The sequence below is a fragment of the Carcharodon carcharias genome, chromosome 1 (genome assembly GCF_017639515.1).
Source record: "Carcharodon carcharias isolate sCarCar2 chromosome 1, sCarCar2.pri, whole genome shotgun sequence".
In the NCBI taxonomy this organism is placed as follows: domain Eukaryota; kingdom Metazoa; phylum Chordata; class Chondrichthyes; order Lamniformes; family Lamnidae; genus Carcharodon; species Carcharodon carcharias.
The window spans coordinates 147,484,478-147,507,354 of NC_054467.1; the positions used below are offsets into that span (position 1 = coordinate 147,484,478).

Genomic DNA, 22,877 nt, shown 5'->3' on the forward strand with positions numbered 1-22,877 from the left:
GCAATAGGCTTTGCCATTGCATTAGGATATGCACTTAAATATCTTTCAAAAATTAACCTTTTGGTGGTAGCCATACGAACTCTCATTAAGGATCACTGTTTGCCCACATGTGGAACACCTTTTCCTGAATGCAACTGGTCCAATTTTGGGAGGGGTCCTTAAACAGACATTGGGCCCTTTATTTGCACATGCAGAGGATCTTGCACATGGGCACCCAAGTTTCTGCATTTACCAATGGTTGGGTAATGCACTTCCAGGGTGCAATGTGTTCACACAGGATACCTGCCATATTGGTTGCTCTGATATCAGTTTTATCCCTGTAAAGTGGTTGCAGCATCAGCAATTTCTAGGCCCTGTCTCTGGTCTTCCATTTAAACTGAGCAAAAAGAGCAATACTCATTCTAATGAGTTGCCATAGACTGAATACCCTTGTCACTCATTAGAACAAGTTAAAATTATAGAGGAGAATATCACCCCCATCGGGGTGGGGGGGGGGTGTTGTGCGGAGGTGGGTGGGAACCCGATCGGTGCCCCCGATTGGATCTGCATCACCATTTTACATGGGCGGGCCAATTAAGGTCCGTCCAGCGTGACATTTGCCCGGAAGTGCTGTGCGCTCCCTGTGCGGGTGGTTCCCTGAGTCAGGGTCTGCACTTTTTCGCTCATGTGCGCTAAAGAGCGCAGAAATCTCCCTAAGGCACAGAGGTGCCTCAGGGAGATTAGTTTAAGCTTTAAAAATTTAAATAAAGAAAATAAAATATTTTAAGACACATCCCCTCATGTGACAGTGTCACATGAGCTGGGACATGTCAAGGAACACTAATGAAAAAATTTACTTCATTTATAAACCCTTCATGAAACCTCATCCCGCCCGTGGATGAGTTTCCATGAAAAATGCGAAGGCTGTCTGGGCTCTTTGCCTGCCCGCCAACCTTAAAGCTGGATGGGCAGTTCAGTTTACTATGTTAATTGATATCTAAAAGGCCTTAATAGGCCTTTGACAGTTAGGCGGGAACTGAAAATCTAAATGACGCACGGTGACGTTGGGACACACGTCTGACGTCACCCCGCATCATTTTACACTTCGTGGAGCATTTTTACCCCCACTCGCTGAGCCGAAAATTCTGGCCATAAAGGCAGCTGTAGGACAGGTCAGTAAACCTAGGCAATTTTATCTGCTGTTCACCCAGTTTCCATCATTTTTACTAAAAATGAAATACTTCAACGGCTAACTGCGCACAGAATTCATTACAATGAGTAGAATTATTAATGTTAACTTCTGTCCAGTCATTTTTCCTCATTAGCAATTTTCATGCTTTGTTAGGTTACTACAAATCACTTCATTATTAAAAACCTGATTTAAATATACTCCAGAAAATTATCACATAAAGACAATAGGTCTCTGGTGATATATTTTTGTCATTGTATCACTTTCCCGATGCAATTTATCACATTATTAAAAATGAAAAATTAATAAAATAAGTGAATAAAGCAGAAGTATTTAGCCTAGTCTGAGGTTCAATTCCCGTTCTGGACTGAGTTAGCTGATCTCAGTAGAAGTAGCAGCAGTTCTAACATAAGTTCATTGACCTGAAACATTGGCCAGAATCTTCTGTTTGGCGAGTGGGGACAGTCCCCTCTCGCAGGTGCATAAAATGACACACTGTGACATCGGGAGTGCATCCCAAGGTCACCGCATGTCATTCAGATCCTCAGTTTGGCGGGCACACAGCAGAGTTGGCTGCGCTCCTGCTGAACTGTCAAAGGCCTATTAAGGCCATTTAGATTCCAATTAAGAACATTAACTGAGCTGCCCGTCCAACCTTAAGGTTGGCGGGCAGGTGAAGAGCCCTGGTGGCCTTCGCATTTATCATGAAACCTCATCCATGGGCAGGATGAGGTTTCATGAAGAGTTTATAAATTAGATAAACTGTTAAATTAAAATTCATTGACATGTCCCAGACCATGTGACACTGTCTTAAAATTTTTCTTCTTCATTAAAATTTAAACTAATCTCCGAGGCAGCTTTGTGCCTCAGGGAGATTTCTACGCTCTTTTGAGTGAAAGAGCGCAGGCCCCGACTCAGCCTGCTCCCCCCCCATACACACAGGGAGCGCTCAGCACTTCTGGGTGCACGTCACACTGGGCAGTCCTTAATTGGCCCACCAAGGCAAAATGGTTGTGCGCCCACCTGCGCCTGCTCACGCCCGACCGTCCCGATGGGGAAAATTGTCCCCATTAACACACTTTCTCTCTCCACAGATGCTGCCAGAGCTGCTGAATCTAATGGCATTTTCTATTTTTTTAATTTCAAATTTCCAGTTTCTGCAGTATTTTTCTTTTGTAACAATAGGGATGCTGTTTGGTAGGGAAGCGTGGCAAGACTCCTGCTCCCGATCATTATTTAGCAATCCCTCTAGAACAAGGTCAGACTTGGCTATCATGACTGCTGCAGTCAACAACCATGGCAGTCATGCCTCACATATGAAGAATGGCCCACTTTGGAGAGATAATATATGTTACAAGGTACCTAAATGTGGGAGTCAATGTGTTCAGAAGAGAAATAATATCAGATTTTAATCAGGTAAAAAGAGAGAACATTTTAAGACATATAAGAATGCTCAGTTTTTGCTTCTCCCAATGAGAGAAACATGAAGGGGAAGGGAGTGGTAGAAAGGGATGTTGATGCCCGATCTCTGGCTGAGTAAAGCTGGTTATAGCAGATGGTCTTTTTTTTATACGTTTGTCTCTTTAGCAATGTGGGAAGGAAGCTTTACTCTTGATATATTTCTTCCAGCTCCTCAACGATGAGAAATATAAAGTAGCAATAAAAGTTCAAATGTTTTTAAATGTCAAATTTCCAGTTTAATTTGTAACATTTATTCAAACAGATGACAAATATTGGCAACAGGAACTTGTGTTTTGCTATGCAGTGCACATGTGGACCAACATTTTTTATTAAAAATCATCACAAACTGGGTAATTTCAATTTTCCGGGGGACATTGGCCACATACCACAGGAATGTGCAAAACTTGGAATAGTTTTTTCAATATTATGGTAAATTCAGTTTAAGGCACATGTAACACGACAATTTTAAAAATGCCTGCGCGGCCTTCCCTTTCAGGGACATCAGTGCATTTTAAGCATCTCAAAACAAAAAAAAAAGTGAGACTGAACTCTGAAAATTCCCCTACAAGGGATCAAGAGGAAAGATACGGTTCACTCAGTAGAGTAGCGAATGCCTCTAGTTAAAGGATGAATTAGCCCTTGTCAAGTTGATAACATCTATTTTTAGTTACTCTGCACATCATAAGAGCCCATTATGAGTTTCACAAGGACAAGGCAGTGAAAGCCCCTTCTACAAGAACTGAGCTCAGGCCTGTAGTACAAGCTTTCCAAAATGAAAATTTTCTGTTGGATTCTAGCAGACTTGTCAAGAGTTAGAAGTTTATCAATGTAGTTTATCCAGTCAAAAGGAAATAATAGCAAAGGATCTAACAGAGTTCTGCTGTGCAGTATAGTGGTGGCACAAAGTGGTGGGACACATATTCAAAGCCAACTTCAATAAGCTCCTACTCATGGTTGCACTGCTTTGAGGGAGGAGCTAGCCTGAGTCAGTCATGGGCATCTCTTGGCAACCTGCTTAAAGCAGGATGAGCAAAAACCAGAGAGTAAAAGCTCCCATCATCCCTCAGAGGAGGAAAATGTCAAACCCATATTTAAAAAAAAATCACACCTATAAATAGATTGTCCCATTTTATTTTAACTTACTATAAATATTCATTACCCCTATTTAATTACTACAACCTGACATCAGCGTGTGTTTCTACCATGAGGTCAAGATTCATTGATTGAAACTAATTTTGGTTTAAATGCTAGAACTTTTGTCCACGAGTCATGGTTTTATATTGTAGGGTTTCCAGCACAAACATTATAGAAGGAGGATTCTCCAAATGCTCTTCTTTTCCCCACAAGATTTATCATGTCTCTCCAGTTACTTCATGGTCCCCTTTCTCTTTACTCATACAAACCTTGATTTAACCAAAACCTGTATGACTTCAGTCACCTGAATTCAGCGGCTTTTCATGTATTAAAAGAGGACACTAAAGTCCTTGTAGCACAGCAGTTCAGTAATGAGCAAAGTCCATAGAGTAAAGGCTCTCATTGCCTCTCAGTCAAAGGAGAAAAGAAAATGTTAAACTCATTAAAAAACACCTATAGATTGTCCGGCTTTATTTTAACTTACTAGAAATATTCATTACTCTTATTTCATTAATATAACTAGATATCAGTGTGGTTCATTGATTGAATCTAATTTTGATTTAAATGTTAGAACTTTGTCCACAAGTCCTGGATTTAAATTGTAGAGTTTACAAGATAGAGCTTTGGGATCCTTCGCTGAATTGAATATGGGAAGTGTCAGCTGCTGCAGCAGTGAGACAGCACACGAAGAGAACTCTTTAGCACATCAGTTAACAGTTAACAGCAAGAGAGCACAACAAAATCAGATAGTTCAGGAATTTTCAACCTCTGGATAGCTAATGGGTGCTAATAAAGTGTTGGAAGTTCCAATTAACAGATTTTTAATATGTGTAGCCACTGACTTCCAAAGTTCCGCTTTCCTAACAGCCTCTGCCCACAGACTTAAGCCTCCAGCAGGCCATGAATTCTCAGACTGGGGGCACTTTACATCCCCTGTAGCAAAAATATCATAGCAGTTGCTCCCAAATCTGCAACTACAATAGTTCATAATTACAACAGAATTATCATAGGACGGAGTGCAAGCAACATGAATGAATATGTAGACTAAAAAGGGTTAAATAACTTACAAAATAGAAGAATGAGCATGCATATGGTATATATATATGTGTATATATATATATATATATACACATACATACATACACACATTTGCAAGACGTTTTTTCCTGGTTATACATTTCTCCTTCCCCTTCTCAAAAGATAATCAATTCTCAAGTAGTTGCAAGAATTGTGCCAATTGCAATGCGTTATTAGGCAACACACTAAAATACTGCAGATGAATCAGTAATTGCAGTTTGCTCTTCCTATGTTGAAAATTGAGTTGTAAAATTCACATGAACAATCATGAGGGAAATCTGATACGACAACTTTAGAAACAAAGTTATTTCCTTGGTTAAAGTCTTTTCTGCAAGCCTCTTGAATCAAGTAATAAATGTACAAATAAGCTGCAGATCATCATTCAGATGACAAAACAAAAACTTTAGTGCTGTGTATTTCAATTATTGTGGCTAGCTATTGGATCAAATACTGTGTATATCCAATATCTTTGGTTCTGCTGAGTGTCAAAAGTTAACCAAATACTTTAAAGAATAAAACAGGTTTTCAAATTTCTGATAGTTCTCCAGGCTTGACTTTATTTATTCATGGAATCTTGATGATGCAATTACTCGCTTTTACTTCAATATCAGTGCAAAGCTCCAAGTAGCTCTCAGTCTGTACTGCAACTGTTACAGAAATAGATGCCACTGATTATCTCCAGTCATTTTATTTGTAGAACAACCTGTCAAGAGAGAATTTGTAAATTTAAGGCTGAATATGTGTTAGAACAGTTTCCATTTTAAAGAACTATACCAACATATTGCAGACAAATTCAGGAACCATATTTTTCCACTCGTTCAGAAAGCTTACCAATACAATAGCTATTCGTGCTTATTCAGAGAAAGTTTTTTGTTGCATTCATTATTTTGTGTCTTTAAGTGTACCACAACAGGAAATACTGGCAGATGTGTTTGGAATTGATTGCTGAATTATTTTAATGAATCAATTCAGTAGTGCTGCAATTGGTTTATGTGGGGATAGACTAAGATTTCTTACATAGCAAATTTTTGATCTTATCCACTGTTTCCGACAGTTTACTTCCTACCTCTTCTAAATGAAGGGCCATTACCTTACAATTGAGCCTCATTCTGGCCAGCTAGAGATCACCACTCATAGGGGTGTCAAGTAGACCATTAAAAATATGAATGAATTCACCTAGGTTTCTTTCATATATTTCCTAAAGACTCAAAATCAAGATTATTAGGAAACAATTAGAAATGTAAACCTTTACAAACACTTTGTCAAACATTAAAAGTTGATTTTGTCCAAATTTCAAGAGTGTAAATATTTGAATACCCTCCATATCATTGTTTAAATCATTTCACGTTTTCCCCATATGCTTTCATTAATGCACAGTAGAAGGTAGATTACATTAAAAAAAACTTCCAATTTATTAGATGCATGTACACTAATCTCACTTTAGAACAATAGTTACAACAGCTTCTCCAAAACTTAAAACAAACATATCTTTTGGTTTTCAAACGTGGCATCTAATAGCAAATTAAGACAAACTTTTCTAGCTTCTTCAGGTATTAAAAAAATGACAAGTAAATTAAGGTGTAAACCACGTACAGACATTACTAGGATGTGACATATCATGACTTAAACAACAGAAATGAACATGACCTGAGCAGGTAAAGAGCCTGTACTGACTTGTACTGTACAATTTACAAATTACAGTCTCTGGAAACTCATCCTTAAGAAACGCCTTCACATGGGGTGGACAACAAAAGGTTCTGATCCAAAAAGAGCCTTTGAAGGCTTGCATGATAATTATGCTTCACTATCTCCTCCTTCCAGGATGGTTTGTGCACTATAGAGAGCTGAAGTGAGGCAATTGAAGATTTTCAGCTTTTTATTGTACTTAAAATGATATTGATTTCTGCAACTGGTTTAGATCCTTCCTATGAAAATAATTCATTCATACTTCAGTTTTCTGCTTAGTTGGGTGTTTTTTAAAGTTTTATATATTCCAAATGCTGGCCCAGACAGCGAAGCCCACATCCCGTGAATGAATTTTTAAAAATGAATTAACTTGTCCCTGGTAATAATAAAAAAAAAACTGCTAATTAGTCATTGAAAGAAACTTTTCTGTTAACTCTTCCTAATACTTCATTTTCAACATGCTTTCATGTTTCCTTAATACCGTACTCAATTATTAAGAACTTGCATCCATTTGGAAAGGTGACACCTCAGGGTGTCCTTAAAACATTTCACAGTCAGTCAATGAATTAAATTCAAAGTGTAGTCAGTATTATGTTGGGAAATGCAAGTTAATTTGGGGACAGCAAGGTCCACTGACAATCATGAGATAAATTACCAATTAAACTGTCTTAACAATGTAGCTTGAAGAATAAATGTTTACCAGGTCACTGTGATAACTCTACTATAATTTTTTGAATAGTATCAGGAGATCTTTTACATCGACTTGACAGGACCCTGGCTTAGTGCCCGATCCAAAATACAGTAGAGCATTCCCTCAGTACTGCACTGGGTTGTTAGCCAAGATTATGGGTTGAATCTTCCAAGGAGTGGCAGAATGCCACTCCACGCCTATTTACTTACCTTGCACTATCCCACATTTTTCAACCAGACTTCGGAATGAGGCCTCCTCAGAAAAGTGGAACCTATTCTTCAAATCCTTCCTTCATGGAGTAGGATCATCAGGGAATCCAAGTCATGCTCCCTTTTTACAGCACTAGCTGCTGTATTCCAATAAGCTTAAGTGTCCCAAAGCCACTTTCAGAAGCTACAGAGAGAAGGTAAGTGTGTAAGGTGACAGGCGGGTAAATGAAGGGGTAGGGTGGGTAGTCTGGGGGGGGCGGGGGGGGGCAATAGTTTTAGTTACCCAGGAGTTAGAACTGGTTTTAATTCTTCTAACCTTCCCTGGGTAATTGTTCTGCAAAGTGAGTCAGAACCATCCAAAGTCCTGAGTCAGAATTTCAGAGAGTTCTAGATGCAGGGGAATTGTCCCATGGAAGTCCAAACTCCCCGAGCGATTCCCACATAGTCAGTGTGTGGCGACTTCAGAGGGGTCCCCCAGCGCATCTTGGTGAGTTTCTCGAGGATTCATCAGGAGAACAGAAGTTCTAAGTTCTGGAGTGAATTTGAACTCACTTCTTTTTGACTTAGGTGAGAGTGCTACCACTAAGCTGAAGATGACACCTACAAGGCTGAGGTAGACCTGGTTTCCAATTGCAGTAACTAATGGTAAATGAACATGTCGTATTTTCCACACTTGGCAGGTCCATTTGTACAAAAGTCTATTTAGTTCAAAATAGTCCATCAAATCCATAATGAGAATAGTAAATTCAGTTTTCAGGATACACATCTGTCATGGTACAGCAGTTTAATGTCATGTCAAACATGTCTCACCCAATTGTATCAGAATGGGTGGAAATTTCTTCTCTTCAAGCATATATTTCAATTTTGGAATACATTTTGTGCAGTCTCATTGCAGGAAGCATGGCAAGAAATTAAGGCATTCCAATTTTCATCAAAATTGGGGCACTGAAAAGAATCATTTTGGTATTGTCAATAAAACTGGTGATCAAGGAAAGATGCTGACAAAGAAAAATAAACACAAACGTGCTGGGCTCATTTTGAACACCATAACAATGAAGCCTACATGGTTGACAAGCCATCCAACTTTCAGCAAGCTATGTCTCTCTTTGGATCTTGATGCAACTACACTAATCGCAGTTTCAAACACTGGGATTATTTTTTTCACCTATGTTGCAAAGAAATGTTCAAATAGCAAAATGAAAATAAAGTAAATTCAGTTTTCATGAAGATTTCAGATTCAGTAACACTAACGTATGAAGATTAGACAGTCTAAGAAAAAACCCAGCGGTGTAATAAGAACATATCTAATGCTAGCAATTGATTCCAGCTTAAAAATGATAGCACCACAGATTCTAAATGAACTGATCTTAATGTTTCAATCTGTTTCTCTCTCCACAGATGTCACAGGACCTGGAGTTTATCCAGCATTTTCTGTTTTATTTCAGATTTGCAGCATCCACAGAATTTTACTTTTATTTTATTAACACTTCAATCCATGCATGTCATTACAAAAAGCACATGAATGGCCAGTGTGGAAATTAATATTTTTCTCACTCATTTACAGGATGTGGGCTTTGCTAGCTGGATAAGCATTTATTGCCCATCCCTAATTGCCCTTGAGAAGGTGGTGGTGAGCAGTTTTCTTGAAACATTGCAGTCCATGTAGTGTAGGTACACCCACAGTGCTGTCAGGGAGGGAGTTCCAGGATTTTGACCCAACGACAGTGAAGGAACGGCGATATATTTTCAAGGTAGGATGGTGAGTGGCTTGGGAGGTGAAGTTTCTAGGTGGTGGTGTTCCCATGTATCATCTGCTGTCCTTGTCCTTCTAGATGGTGGCGGTCGAGGGTTTGGAAGGTGCTGCCTAAGGAGGCTTGGTGAGCTCCTGCACTGCATCCAGTAGATGGTACGCACTGCTGCCACTGTTCATCAGTGGTGGAGGGAGTGAATGTTTGTGGAAGGGGTGCCAATCAAGCCAGCTGCTTTCTCCTGGATGGTGTCAAGCTTCTTGAGTATTGTTGAGGCTGAAGAAGCAGTAATGGGTGCTCTCGGTTTCAGGTACTTTGTTATGGCAATGTATAGAGGGATTTAATTGCATATCAGAATGTGCATGTTAATGATTTCAAAGTACTCAACACTAGTACTTGAATGCAGAAAATCTATCCTATGCTGTACAGCTAGTCATGCTTCATGTTTAGCAGCGCAAAAGTGTACAAACAAAAGGTGCATTACAGAAAACCACAAAGTTTGAATAGGGTTTAGAATAAAATAAATATTGGATTTGTGGCACAATAATTTTTAAAAATAAATGATTCCATTTTTTTTCCTCGGCAAACAAATACTTTCTGTCCTTTATTCTTCAGACTAAGACAATAATACAATACAGAACTAATCAAGAATTTTGAATTTTTGACTTCAAACAATTTTATATAAAATTTCAATATAATTATGGAATCCCTGCTATCTTAACTAAGGGCACATGTACTGAGAAAATTAGTCAAACAATGTAAGTTGGACTAACAGAAATACAGTATTTGGTAACAAGGTCCACTTTCCCATTGGAAGAGCCAAATGTGCCAGATGTAATTAAGTAACAGATAGCAGACTGCCAAATTATTAAAAACAAAAAAACTGCGGATGCTGGAAATCCAAAACAAAAACAGAATTACCTGGAAAAACTCAGCAGGTCTGGCAGCATCGGCGGAGAAGAAAAGAGTTGACGTTTCGAGTCCTCATGACCCTTCGACAGAACTTCGAAGGGTCATGAGGACTCGAAACGTCAACTCTTTTCTTCTCCGCCGATGCTGCCAGACCTGCTGAGTTTTTCCAGGTAATTCTGTTTTTGTGCCAAATTATTAAGGTAGTAGCAATGGGCAATGCGATTCAAATTAGATTTTTCAGGTCTCACAAGCATTTTGCAAAGCATCTAAAACAGTCTCTAAATGAGTTTTGTCATCAGTGTATCTTTAATACCAGCCATAAGCAATATTTGGATAGCATTCCAGTCATAACAATCAATATGAATAAAATCAAAAAGCTCAGTTTCTCACACACTAGACTCTAGTCATAATCAACGGTACAGCCACTTGAATATAGCAAAGTCTAAATGTTGATAATGAATAGAGTAGTGTGACATATACCAAGCAAGGCAATATACTACAAATGGGGGTTACCATTGACCAGAAACTGAACTGCACCAGCCATATAAATACTGTGGCTACAAGAGCAGATCAGAGAATTCTCCAGCGAGTAACTCACCTCTTGACACCTCAAAACCTGTCCACCATCTACAAGGCACAGATAAGGAGTGTGATGGAATACTTTCCAATTGCCTAGACGAGTGCAGCTCCAACAACACTCAAGAAGCTCAACACCATCTAGGACAAGGCAGCCCACTTGATTGGCACACCATCCACTATCTTCAATATTCACTCCCTCCACTGCCGACACACAGTGCTAAGTACTATATACAAGATGCACTGCATCAATTTGTCAAGCCTTCTTCAACAGCACCTCCCAAACCCATGACCTCTACCACCTAGAAAGACAAGGGCAGCAGACACATGGGAACACCACTACCTGCAAGTTCCCCCCAAGCCAGACACCATCCTGAGTTGGAATAATGGCCTGAATTTTCCCATTGGCAATTTGGGGGTGGGGCCTGCTCGCCGACATCATCCCGGTTCCTTTAAATTTTTAGGAAGGCGGGCGGACAGCGAAATCAGCTGTCCACCCGCCGACCTGTCAATGGCCAATTAAGGCCATTGACAGGCTAGTTCAGATAATTAAAGACCTGCCTATCCAACCTTAAGGCTGGCAGGCAGGCCAGGAGCCCCAGCAGGCTTCTGATAAAACATGAAATCTCATCCTCTGGTGGGATGAGGATTCCTGTCCGTTTTTAAAAACTTTAATACATTTTATGTGAAATTTATTAACATGTCCCATCTCATGTGACATTGTCACATGAGGGAGACATGTTAATAATTTTTTTTACTTTTTCTATTTTTTGGATTGTCAGTAATCTCCCTGAGACAGTACTTTGTCTCAGGGAGCAGTACGCTCTTTTGCGCACATGCCTGCACAGGCAGCACATAGCGCTTCTCACCGGGCAGGCCGCTGGGCGGGCCGTAATTGGCCCGCACACTCAAATTGGCAGCGGGCCCCGTTTCAGTGGCGGGGGTCGGCTGTCTACCCGCCGCCGAGCCAGTGGGACCCACACGCTCAGCAAGGGCAAAATTCTGCCCTATATTGCTGTTCCATCAAAGTCACTGGGTCAAAACCCTGGAAATCCCTCTCTAACAGCACTGTCAGTGCACCTACACCACATTGTTATGACCGGGTGAGGAGGACTGAGCTGGCTCCCCTTCTATTCAGCCCACTTGGTTGGTCGCAACAAGGTTTTAAAATGTCTTTTTCCCATAAATATTCTCCAATCCAAATGTATTTATTTTTAATAAGGAGCTTATCAAACCAGGTCTTTCAGTCAAGGAAAGAGTCAAGGAAACTTACTCTTTCTATTAGTTACTAAACCAGAGAAAAAATAATAAAGATACAACAGCACACATGCACACAAAGACATCAGAAGTTTGAAAGTTAGACTTCAATAATAAATTAAAAGAATATGCGATTAAGTCCCTTGCTTGAATTTGAGGCGTAGATTGTTGAACTTTGTGGCCGCTTGAAGTTACTTGGTTTCCTATAGGATTCGGAAATTGACTTGATTCAGGTCTGCACGTTGTTGAAAGCACTCTTTTAGCTAGAGAGAGAGATATCTTTACTGCCCTCTTTCAGCAGTGTTTTCAGGTGACTGAGATGTTTCCTTCTCCTCCTGCTCACCAGAACCAGTTTTTAAAATTCCTGTCTGTATATTCCCAGAAAGGAATTCAATTAGCATGTCTTGCTGTGATTGGTGCAGACCAAGTAATCCCATTTATTGATCTTTTCATCTCCGAAACCTTTGACACATTTCAAGATATAAACCAACAGAAGATAAGGTTATTTCATCCTCCACAGGGGTTTTGAATGTCTAATGAGTATCTGGCTGCTTAGCAGTTTCCATTGTCTTGAAAGATCTTCAGCTGATTGAAGTCTAGCACTCAGCATTTTTAATGCCTTCCTTTTAAGTGAGTCCCTATTTGAAGTGGATCCTGACACCCCCCAGGTATGAAATTCCATACAATAGATCTGCAGTGTAATTGATATAGAAAATTTCCAGCAAAGTAGTTAAGTTACAATATCAGATATCAGGTGACTCGTGGCAGCCATTTTCTGAACAGTTTCTTTTCTTGTTTTCTTTTAAAACAGGTCTTCTTTAAACAGTTCAATAGTTCTGTAGTTAGCTGAAGATGTAGGTAGATTTCACTCAGTCATAGCTTCCTGTCGTCGTAACAACATGGACTTCACAAGTTTAAGAAGGTGACTCATCAAGAGCACTTAGGGATGGACGACAAATGCTGGCCTAGCCAACAATGCCCACATTCCATAAAATAATAAAAACATGAAGGACTGGTGCATGTCATTTTAAATAAATTTACATTTAACAAAAATAATAGTCCAGATTGCAGGCAAGAATATAATTATACATTGTATTGCATCTCCTCTCTTGGAAATACAGTTTACTAACATTTACTACTAGATTCACATGAAAATGGCCAGTAGGGGAGCGGCACAAAATCTGTTGATGCCTGTGTGCTTCAACTTCAACACAAGTCGCCACTTTCAGAAAATAAGCAAATTGGGGGAAAAAATAAAGAATTATTAGGCAGGATATAGATGCAGACTCAAGTATGTAATAATTACCTTATTTGCTGCCTCCAGAGAGTGAATGAGGGTTTGCAACTCTTCTTTGTCCATCTCAATGGAAACCGGCTTCAATACTCCATTTTCCCTAACATCAAGGTCAAGATTCAGCAGTGGTGTTTGAAGAAAGGCAATCTTATCACTCGACAGAGGTAACTGCAATTAAAAAAAGCTAAGTGAACTTTGTAAATTCAAGTTTGAACGTTCCCTTTGGTTTTATTCAATTGATTGAATCTAAAATACTGTTTGAATATTGCCCTTTACTCATGAAAGGAAACTAGTGAATTACCCTTATTCTGCACATGCTTCCTGTACAAATATCCAAAACACTTCATACAGTAGGCATGCATCAGTACTTGAGCTACTTAATTGACCATTTAAAAGTTCCAGCAATCTAAAGATTAAATAGCATACAATTCCTTGTGAAAATGAAATAAAAGAAACACTAAGTATTCACTTAAACAACTGCATCTACGTCGTGCTAGCTTATAAAATGGAAATTTCTTGTACTTGTTTTGCTGCCCAATAAAACAAGCAGCTTTGTCACGTTAGTGTTAAAGTACACTTTGGTTTAAGATATAAAAAAATGGATAGAAAAATAAAGAAAAAGACAAAAGCCAAATACTGTGGATGCTGGAAATCTGAAACAAAAGCAGAAAATGCTGGAAAAACTCAGCAGGTCTAGCAGCATCTGTGGAGAGAAACAGAGTTAACATTACGAGTCTGTATAACCCTTCTGCAGTGCTCTGAAGAAGAATCATATGGACTCGAAACGTTTCTTTCCACAGATGCTGCTAGGCCTGCTGAACATTTTCAAAGAAAAAGACAATACTTTTTATTTTATTACAGTCCACTTAGGCTTCTTGGGAATGGGTAACATTTGAACTCTGCTGCTGAAGTATCTTGAAGAATATGCTCTGTTGATTGCAAACCTCATTTGTTCACTATTCAGATAGTCCCTGGTCCCCATGCTGCTTTCTTTTCACACACAATATTTGCTTATCACATCTTTCCTGAGTTTTCTAAGGAAGATCAATTGTGCTTGCAATTATCAACCTCCTGCTGTACAGCTCATTCCAGCTCTGAATCAAGGTACATTCAAAATAAATGTTTAAACTGCACTTATTCTGCAACACAAAAACTTTCTTCATTGGCTCACTGGAGAAGCTAAATTTATGAAATACAACTGGCTGCCTTTCCATTTTTCTCAAGCATAACAGCAGTATTTTCAGTCCCCATTATTTCAAAGCAATTAAGTCGCAGCTCTTTTAAATTCTGATGATATACACAGAAACATTCTTGTTGTAATACATTCTGTCATTACAGTTTCACTATATAGCTTCAAGTTCCAAGTAATGTCAGTTCCTTTGCAATCTAAACTAACTGTAATCTGTAATGATTAAGGTACTTTTAGCACTATCCAACAGTTCAAAAAGTAACTTGTTCAGAACTGACTCAGTCCTAAGTCTGGCAACACTGGTTTGTAGATTTATTTGCAAAAACTCTTTGTTATAATTTTGGGGCTGATTCCTGAGGCAGTTGCTATGTGCCCCTCCTTCTCTTCTCCAGCCTGCGTTGCAGACTAGGGGCAGCAATTAGGTGTACTAACCACCACGAAACAAGATGATAATCAGGTGTGTATGCAGGTATGTGTGTGTACACAGGAAGTTTAGAAAGTACTTGTCAATCTCCCTTGGCGTTGCCCACTAAGCCACGTCCAAGGGCAGGATTCTGGACAAGCAGGGTTAAAGATGGGGCAATGGCAAGAGAGGTGGGAAAAGGACCTCAATAAAGTTTCTAAATTTTATCCTTCAGCTTTTCTCCAAATTTTGTCGCATGCTGAAATAGAAGCATTCTATCAGTGATGAGCTTAAATTCTATTGATATACTGTGGGCAACTGAGCACACTGCAGTTAAGACTGCAAGAACGGCCTTCAGCTAATATTCACCACTCTAAGCAAAAACATCAAGCCCAGGGTCATCAAGTGGAAATTTTAATATAAGTATTAAAAAGACACATAATTCAACGTGTATTGAATAATTCAATATTTAATCCCATTACAGAATAGAATCATACAGCACAGGTGGTAGCAAATCAGTCCATCATGCCTGTGCTAGTTCTTGTAAAAACTATTAATTCCACTCATCTGTTCTTTCCCCAGAGTGCTGCAACATTTTTCTATTTTAAGTGTTTATTCAACTTTTCTTTAATAATTATTATGGAATGTGCTTTCACAATTTCAGGCAGTGCATTTCAGATCATAACACATCACGTTAAAAAAAATCCTCATCTCCAAATGGTCCTTTGTCAATTTTCTTAAATCTGTGCTCTATGGCTATTGGCCCACCTGCATGTGGAAACAGTTTCTTCCTACCTACTCTATCAAAACCCCTCATAATTTTGAAGATACTTAAGTAATTATTTTAAAATGTTATTTAAAACTCATTTTGGGTGCTAGAAATTTGAGTTAGAGAGATTGTGCCAAGTTGTGCTCGCAATAGTAGGGACTTTTTCACTGAAGCATGAGGAAAACCAATACAAAATCAAGAAGAAATTAGAGGGAATGATCAAAGCCACAGGTTTTAAAAAGATAAAATGTAGGTGGAGAAGTGAAGAAGTTTAGGGAGAGAATTTCAAAGTGAGTCCTAGATATCTGAAAGCTTGGCACCAATGATGGGACAAAAAGGAAATGCAAAAGAGAGCAGAGTCAGAAGAAAAGTGTATTAGAAGGTGAAGGGTTGATACAGGATCAGAGGAAGTTACAGAGGCAATGGCGGGCAAGGCCACTGCAAACTCAGAGTTTATAGAGAATGCAGTTTGGGAGGCAAAAGGTGGCATGGGTGTAATCGAGTCTGAAAGTGATAAAATCACAAGTGAGGATGTCAGCAGCCGATGAAATGAGAGGGAGACAGTGAAGCACAGGTACTTTATGAAGGAGCAGATTAGGTTGGAAACTCAGCTCTCCAATGACCTCAGTGGGTGGGATTAATGACAAGGGAGCAGTGATTGTGGTCGAAGCCAAAGGCAGTGTCTTCAGTCTTTCCATCATTTTGCTGGATGAAATTAAGGTTCATCCAAGACTGGATGTTAGACAACCAATCTGGCAGCAAAGAGACAGTGGAGGAGTTGAGGAGGTGGTGCACACATAGGGCATAATGATATTGCAATGAGAACAAAAGGGAATAAGAGGGTTTAGGATAATCCTTGAAGATTCTGAAATACATGGTTGGAAAGAGGAAAATTGCTCTACGATGAAATAAATAAGGCTAAAACCAAGAGCAGGCCAACTGAGCCATGGAGCACCCTTGCTTCCATGTCAGTAAGCTCTCAGTTCAAATCCCACTGCTGACACTGGTGCTAATAATCTAGGCTGACATTTCAGTGTCATACTAGGGGAATGCTGCTTTTTTGGAGGTGCCATTTTTCAGATAAGAAGAGGCCTTAACTGTCCTCTCAGGTGGATGTAAAATATCTCATGGCACTATTCCAAGAAGAGCAAGGAAGCTCTCATGGTGTCATGGTTAGCATTCCTTAACTAACACACAAAACAAATTATCTGATCATTTACTTTATTGTTGTTTGTGGGAGTAAATAGGTTGTCAAATTTCCTACATTAAAACACTGATCAAACCTCAAAAAGTACTTAATTAGTTGTAAAGCAATTTGGGTTGCCCAGAAAGGCATTATATAAATGCAAGTCTTTCATTTCAAAGAGGTATTGTTAGAAGTTATGTTGTGAACCACCCTGTTAAAGGTTATGGAGGGTGAGATGGATAATGCAGTTACGGAGAATGTTGTTTGCGACTCTGGTTAGGGGAGTAATTTAAATATTGCACTAAAAGTTTGATTTGAAGTAATGAATACAATTCGAGGGACACATTATTGTGGTGTCAGTGGAGAAATCTTAGCTTAAAAATGCCGATAGTACATTGGCCCTCTAGATAAGATCCATTTAATCCTATACCTTTAGCTGCCAATCAAAATCCTGTAGTTGAGCAGATGACACAGCATTTGTTTTCTCAATTAAGGCTGACTTGAGCTCCTCTTTTCTTCCTTTTAAACAGTTAAGTACTGCTTCTTGATGGGGTGCATTCAATCCATCCAACAGCTGGAGAATCTAACACAAAAGCAAAAATCCAGTCATATTATTCCGAGTACAAGAGGCTTTGATGCACCGTTTATGTTTCAGATTCAAGACACTTTTAGTGTGCACACAGCTGATTTCAAGAATGATGATTGCCTTCATATCATCTATTAACACACAAGTTCAATTAATATACCAGGTGAGACTATAAATGACTTTCATATCTTTTAAATGTGAAAACTGAGACTAACTAGTTTACTCAAAATTCAAAGCTGTTTTATGCCCAAGAAATTCTAACTATCCAATAGTTTAATATTTGAAGCAAAAGAAATGCAAGGCTGGGGGAAGAGAGCAGACTAGTGGGATTAGCCTAAAGCTGTCCCAGTAATGGGCTGGCACGGCCTAGATAGGCCAAAGTGCTTCCTTTTGTGCTATAACCTACCATGGTTCTTTGTTTACGAAAATGTATATTTGAAACTCTAAAATATATTTAAATTGAAAAGGTGCAAGAGTTATAAATATGGGGAAATTCAAGATTAGTTTACTGGTCTTGTTAGGGTGATTCGGATACAAAAACAACAACATACAGGGGATATTAGGAAGGGTGACTATAAGCACAAAACTCATCACAGGGTTTGTTACAAAACCATGTAAATCAGGCTCCAGGTTTGATCCCTGGTGGAGGCCAAGAAGTTATTTTAAAAAAATACATCACCTTCAACAATATTCAGAAAAATATTGTGCTCAGAAGCATAGCGACAAAAGGGATGGACAACAGAGGAGCTGAGCAGGGCAAAAAGCCAGCCAGAGAAAGCAAGAATTCAGAGCAGCTCAGCAGGGCTAAAAGCCAGCGGGAGTTCAGAGGTGCTGAGCAAATTGCAAAAACCGTTTAGGCAGCGACTTCAAATTTCCCTTCGGGATTTGAGCAGCTCGGCATTTACCATCCGCTGTGCCATAACAATATTAAGTATTAATAATAAGTACCAAGGGAATAGCTGGTAATTCTTATCTTTTATTTTTAAGTAAGGTTTATTACTACTAGGTGTATTAACTATTAGTAGGATTTATCAGTATTAGCAAGGCTTAATTGTTAGGTGCATTAGTATTGGTAAAGTTAGCAGTAGTGAATTTTATTAATAAATAGAGAAATGGGAGGGCTACTCCGACTTCTGGAATGCATATCCTGTGCTATGTAGGATACTTCCCGTATCCTAGATAACCATTTATACAGAAGTATCGCCAGTTGCAGTAGCTTGAGCTCCAGGTTTCAGAACTTGAGCAGCAGCTGGAGCCCTGCAGTGCATCCGTGAGGTTAAGAGCTTCGGAGATAGCATGTTTATGGATGTGGTCACCACGCAGCTTAAAGAGTACACAGGGAGAGGGAGAATGGGTGGCCACCAGACATTCAAAAAGGCACAGGAAGGTTCTGCAGGAGTCCCCTTAGTGCATCCCGTTCTCCAACCAGTATTCAGTACTAAATACTGATGAGTGATGGTTTATCTGGGGAGTGTAACCAGAGCCAAGTCTATGGCACCACAGGTGGCTGAACTGTACAGCGTGGATACAAGGAAGGCAAGAAGAGCAATAATGATAGGTTGTTTGATAGTTAAGAGAATAGATATGTGTTTATGCAAACACAGAGGTGAATACGAACATACAAACATACACACGAACACGGGGCAGGAATAGGCCGTTCAGCCCATCGAGCCTGCTCCATCATTTAAGAAGATCGTCGCTGATCTGATAGTCACCTCAAATCTGTATCCCGCCTACCCCTGATAACGTATCATCCCCTTGCTCACCAAGGATCTATCCACCTCTGCCTTAAAAATATTTGAAGACTCTGCTTCCACCACCTTTTCAGGAAGAGAGTTCCAAAGACTCATGACCCTCAGGGAAAAAATTTTGTCTCAATTCCGTTTTAAATGGGCAACCCCTTATTTTTAAACAGTGACCCCCTAGTTCTAGATTCTCCCACAAGAGGAAACATCCTCTCCACATCCACCCTGTTAAGACCCCTCAGGATCCTACATGTTTCAATCAAGTCACCTCTTACTCTTCTAAGATTCGGCAGATACAAGCCTAGTCTGTCCAACCTTTCCTCATAAGGCAACCCACCCATTCCAAGTATTAGTCCGGTAAACCTTCTCTGAACTGCTTTCAACGCATTTACAGCCTTCCTCCGATAAGGAGACCAATACCATACACAGTACTTCAGATGTGGTCCCACTAGTGCTCGGTATAACTGAAGAATAACCTCGCTGCTTTTGTATTCAATTCCCCTTGCATAACATTCTAATAGCTTTCCTAATTACATGCTGTACTTGCACACTAGCCTCTTGCGCTTCATGTACTAAGACACCCAGATCCTTCTGCATTTCAGAGCTCTTCAATCTCTCACCATTTAGATAATATGCTTCTCTTTTATTCTTCCTGCCAAAATGGACAATTTCACATTTTCCCACATTATACTCCATTTGCCAGATCTTAGCACACTCTATCTATATCTTTTTTGTAGCCTCCATATGTCCTCTTCGCAACTGAATTTCTTACCTATCTTTGTGACATCAGCAAATTTGGCAACCATCCCATACATCCTTTCATCCAAGTCATTTATATAAATTGTAAATAGTTGAGGTCCCAGCACTGATCCCTGTGGTACACCATTCGTTACATCTTGCCAACCTGAAAAAGACCCAGTTATGCGTACTCTCTGCTTAGCAGCCAATATTCTATCCATGCCAATATGTTAACCCCTAAAACATGGGCAGGATTTTTAGTTCGATAGGCGCCCACAGTCGGTAGGTCGGAAATGGCCGGGGAATGACCGCCAATCAAGATCGGCCTCCGACAGGGATTCCATGCTGGCTGGCCAATTAACGGCCAGCCAGGGTGAAAGGCATGCTAAAATGCTCAGCGCTGCCAGGGTGGGGGTGGGAGGAGGGTGAGCGCTTAAGTCAGCATGGGCGTGGGGAGCGTGGAAAGTAAGTTCCCTGAAAGCAGAGAGTTGCCTCAGGGAACTGAAGAATTCAAAAGCAATAAAGATCTTAAAATGCCAAAAAAAAATGTCCACGCACCAGAATCAGTCACCTGAACATATGGATGATGAAATATCTGTCCAAACATTTTTTTTAAGTTAATATCAGAAACCTCATCCCACCCTTGCATGAGGTTTCCTCAAGAAGGCAAGGCCGCCTGGCCAATTCATCTGCCCGCCAACCGTCGCACTGGACAGGCAGCGAAAACTCTGTTAATTACAATGTTAATGGCCTTAACAGGCCTCTTAATTGTTGCGGGCATGCTGCCAACTGTTGTGTGCGCCCGCTGCCTGAAATGTCGCGCAAGTGCAATGACATCGGGATGCTTGCCCGCTGTCATCACGTGTTATTTCACGTTTGAGCCAGTTGGGTGCCACCCGCATGCTGAGCAAAAATTCTGCCCCATGAACTTTTATTTTCTGTAATAGCCTTTGATGTGGCACCTTATCAAATGTCTTCCAGGAATCTAAATACAGTACATCCACTGGTTCCCCTTCATCCACATGTTACTTTCTCAAAGAACTCCAATAAGTTTGTTAAACATGATTTCCCTTTCACAAAGCTATGTTGACTCTGCCTGATTATCTTGAACATATCCAAGTGCTCTGCTATAGCTTCTTTAATAATAGCTTCTAACTTTTTCCCTATGAGAAATGTTAAGCTAACTGGCCTGTAGTTTCCTGCTTTCTGTCTCCTTCCCTTTTTGAATAATGGAGTTACATTTGCTATCTTCCAATCTAATGGTGTGTTGCTTCCCTGGTGCGAGGGTCAAGGATGTCACTGAGTGGCTACGGAGCACAGAGGAGGTGGGGGGGTAATGAACAGCCAGCAGTCATGGTCTACATTGGAATGAACAAATTAGCAGGAAGATTGCTGTGGTCCTGCAGTCAGCATTTAGGGGCTAGGTAGGAAATTACCAAACAGGACCTCAAAAGTAGTAATCTTCAGATTATTTCCAGAACTACGCACAAGTGAGTATAGAAATAGGAGGATAAAGCAGATGAATGCATGACTGGAATGATGGTGCAGGGAGGGTTATAGATTCTCTGGACATTGGAACCAGCTCTGGGGAAGATGGGACCTGTACAGGTGAGACGAGTTGCACCTAAATAGAACAAGGACTGAGCTCCTTGCTGGGCGATTTGCTGGTTCTACTGGGGAACATTTAAACTAACTTGGGAGGGGTGTGGGAACCAGAAGATAATATCAAACAGGTGTACGGAATATTGGGAGAAATAGATAGCACTAGAATAAGGAAAAGTAAGTTAATAGGTGGGTAAGGGGGAAAGTAATAAAGTTTAAATCACAGGATCACAGTGCAGAAGAGGCCCTGCGGCCCATCGAGTCTGCTCCGACACGTGAGAAACACCTGACCTACCTACCTAGTTCCAATTACCAGCACTTGGCCCATAGCCTTGAATGTTATAACGTACCAAGTGCACATCCAGGTACTTTTTAAAGGATGTGAGGCAACACGCCTCCACCACCCTCCCAGGCAGTGCATTCCAGACCATCACCACCCTCTGGGTAAAAAAGTTTTTCCTCACATCCCCCCTAAACCTCCTGCCCCTCACCTTGAACTTATGCCCCCTTGTGACTAACCCTTCAACTAAGGGGAACAGCTGCTCCCTATCCACCCTGTCCATGCCCCTCATAATCTTGTAAACCTCAATCAGGTCACCCCTCAGTCTTCTCTGTTCCAATGAAAACAACCCAAGTCTATCCAACTTCTCTTCATAACATAAATGTTTCATCCCAGGCAACATCCTAGTGAATCTCCTCTACACCCCCTCCAATGCAATCACATCCTTCTTAGAATGTGGCGACCAGAACTGCACACAGGTACTCCAGCTGTGGCCTCACCAAGGTTCTATACAACTCCAACATGACCTCCCTACTTTTGTAATCTATGCCTTGATTGATAAAGGCAAGTGTCCCATATGCATTTTTCACCACCCCACTAACATACCCCTCTGCCTTCAGAGATCTATGGACACACGCCAAGGTCCCTTTGTTCCTTAGAACTTCCTAGTGTCATGCCGTTCATTGAATACTTCCTTGTCAAATTACTCCTTCCAAAGTGTATCACCTCACACTTTTCAGGGTTAAATTCCAACTGCCACTTATCTGCCCATTTGACTATCCCATCTATATCTTCCTGTAGCCCAAGACACTCAACCTCACTGTTAACCACCCGGCCAACCTTTGTGTCACCCACAAACTTACTAATCCTACCCCCCACATAGCCATTTATGTCGTTTTATATAAATGACAAATAATAGGGGACCAAGCACAGATCCCTGTGGTATGCCACTGGGCTTCCAGACACTAACGCATCCTTCTGTCATCACCCTCTGCCTCCTAAAATTAAGCCAATTTTGAATCTACCTTATCAAATTACCCTGTATCCCATGTGCCTTTGCCTTCTTTATAAGTCTCCCATGTGGGTCTTTGTCAAAGGCTTTGCTGAAATCCATATAAACTACATCAACTGCACTACCCTCATCTACACACCTGGTCACCTCCTTA

At 40.3% G+C, this 22,877-nt stretch overlaps 1 protein-coding gene across 1 annotated transcript in view; it reads right to left on the reverse strand.

Annotated features, from left to right (window-relative positions):
- Positions 1 to 2,842: 2,842 nt before the first annotated feature.
- Positions 2,843 to 22,877, reverse strand: part of commd8 (COMM domain containing 8) — a 43,534-nt gene continuing 23,499 nt past the window's right edge. The window contains exons 3-5 of the mRNA XM_041213839.1: positions 17,191 to 17,343; positions 13,226 to 13,381; positions 2,843 to 5,543 (exon numbers count right to left, since the gene is read on the reverse strand). Coding sequence (XP_041069773.1) covers positions 5,523 to 5,543; positions 13,226 to 13,381; positions 17,191 to 17,343 — 330 coding nt within the window. The 3' untranslated portion in view covers positions 2,843 to 5,522. The remainder of the gene's footprint in view (positions 5,544 to 13,225; positions 13,382 to 17,190; positions 17,344 to 22,877) is intronic.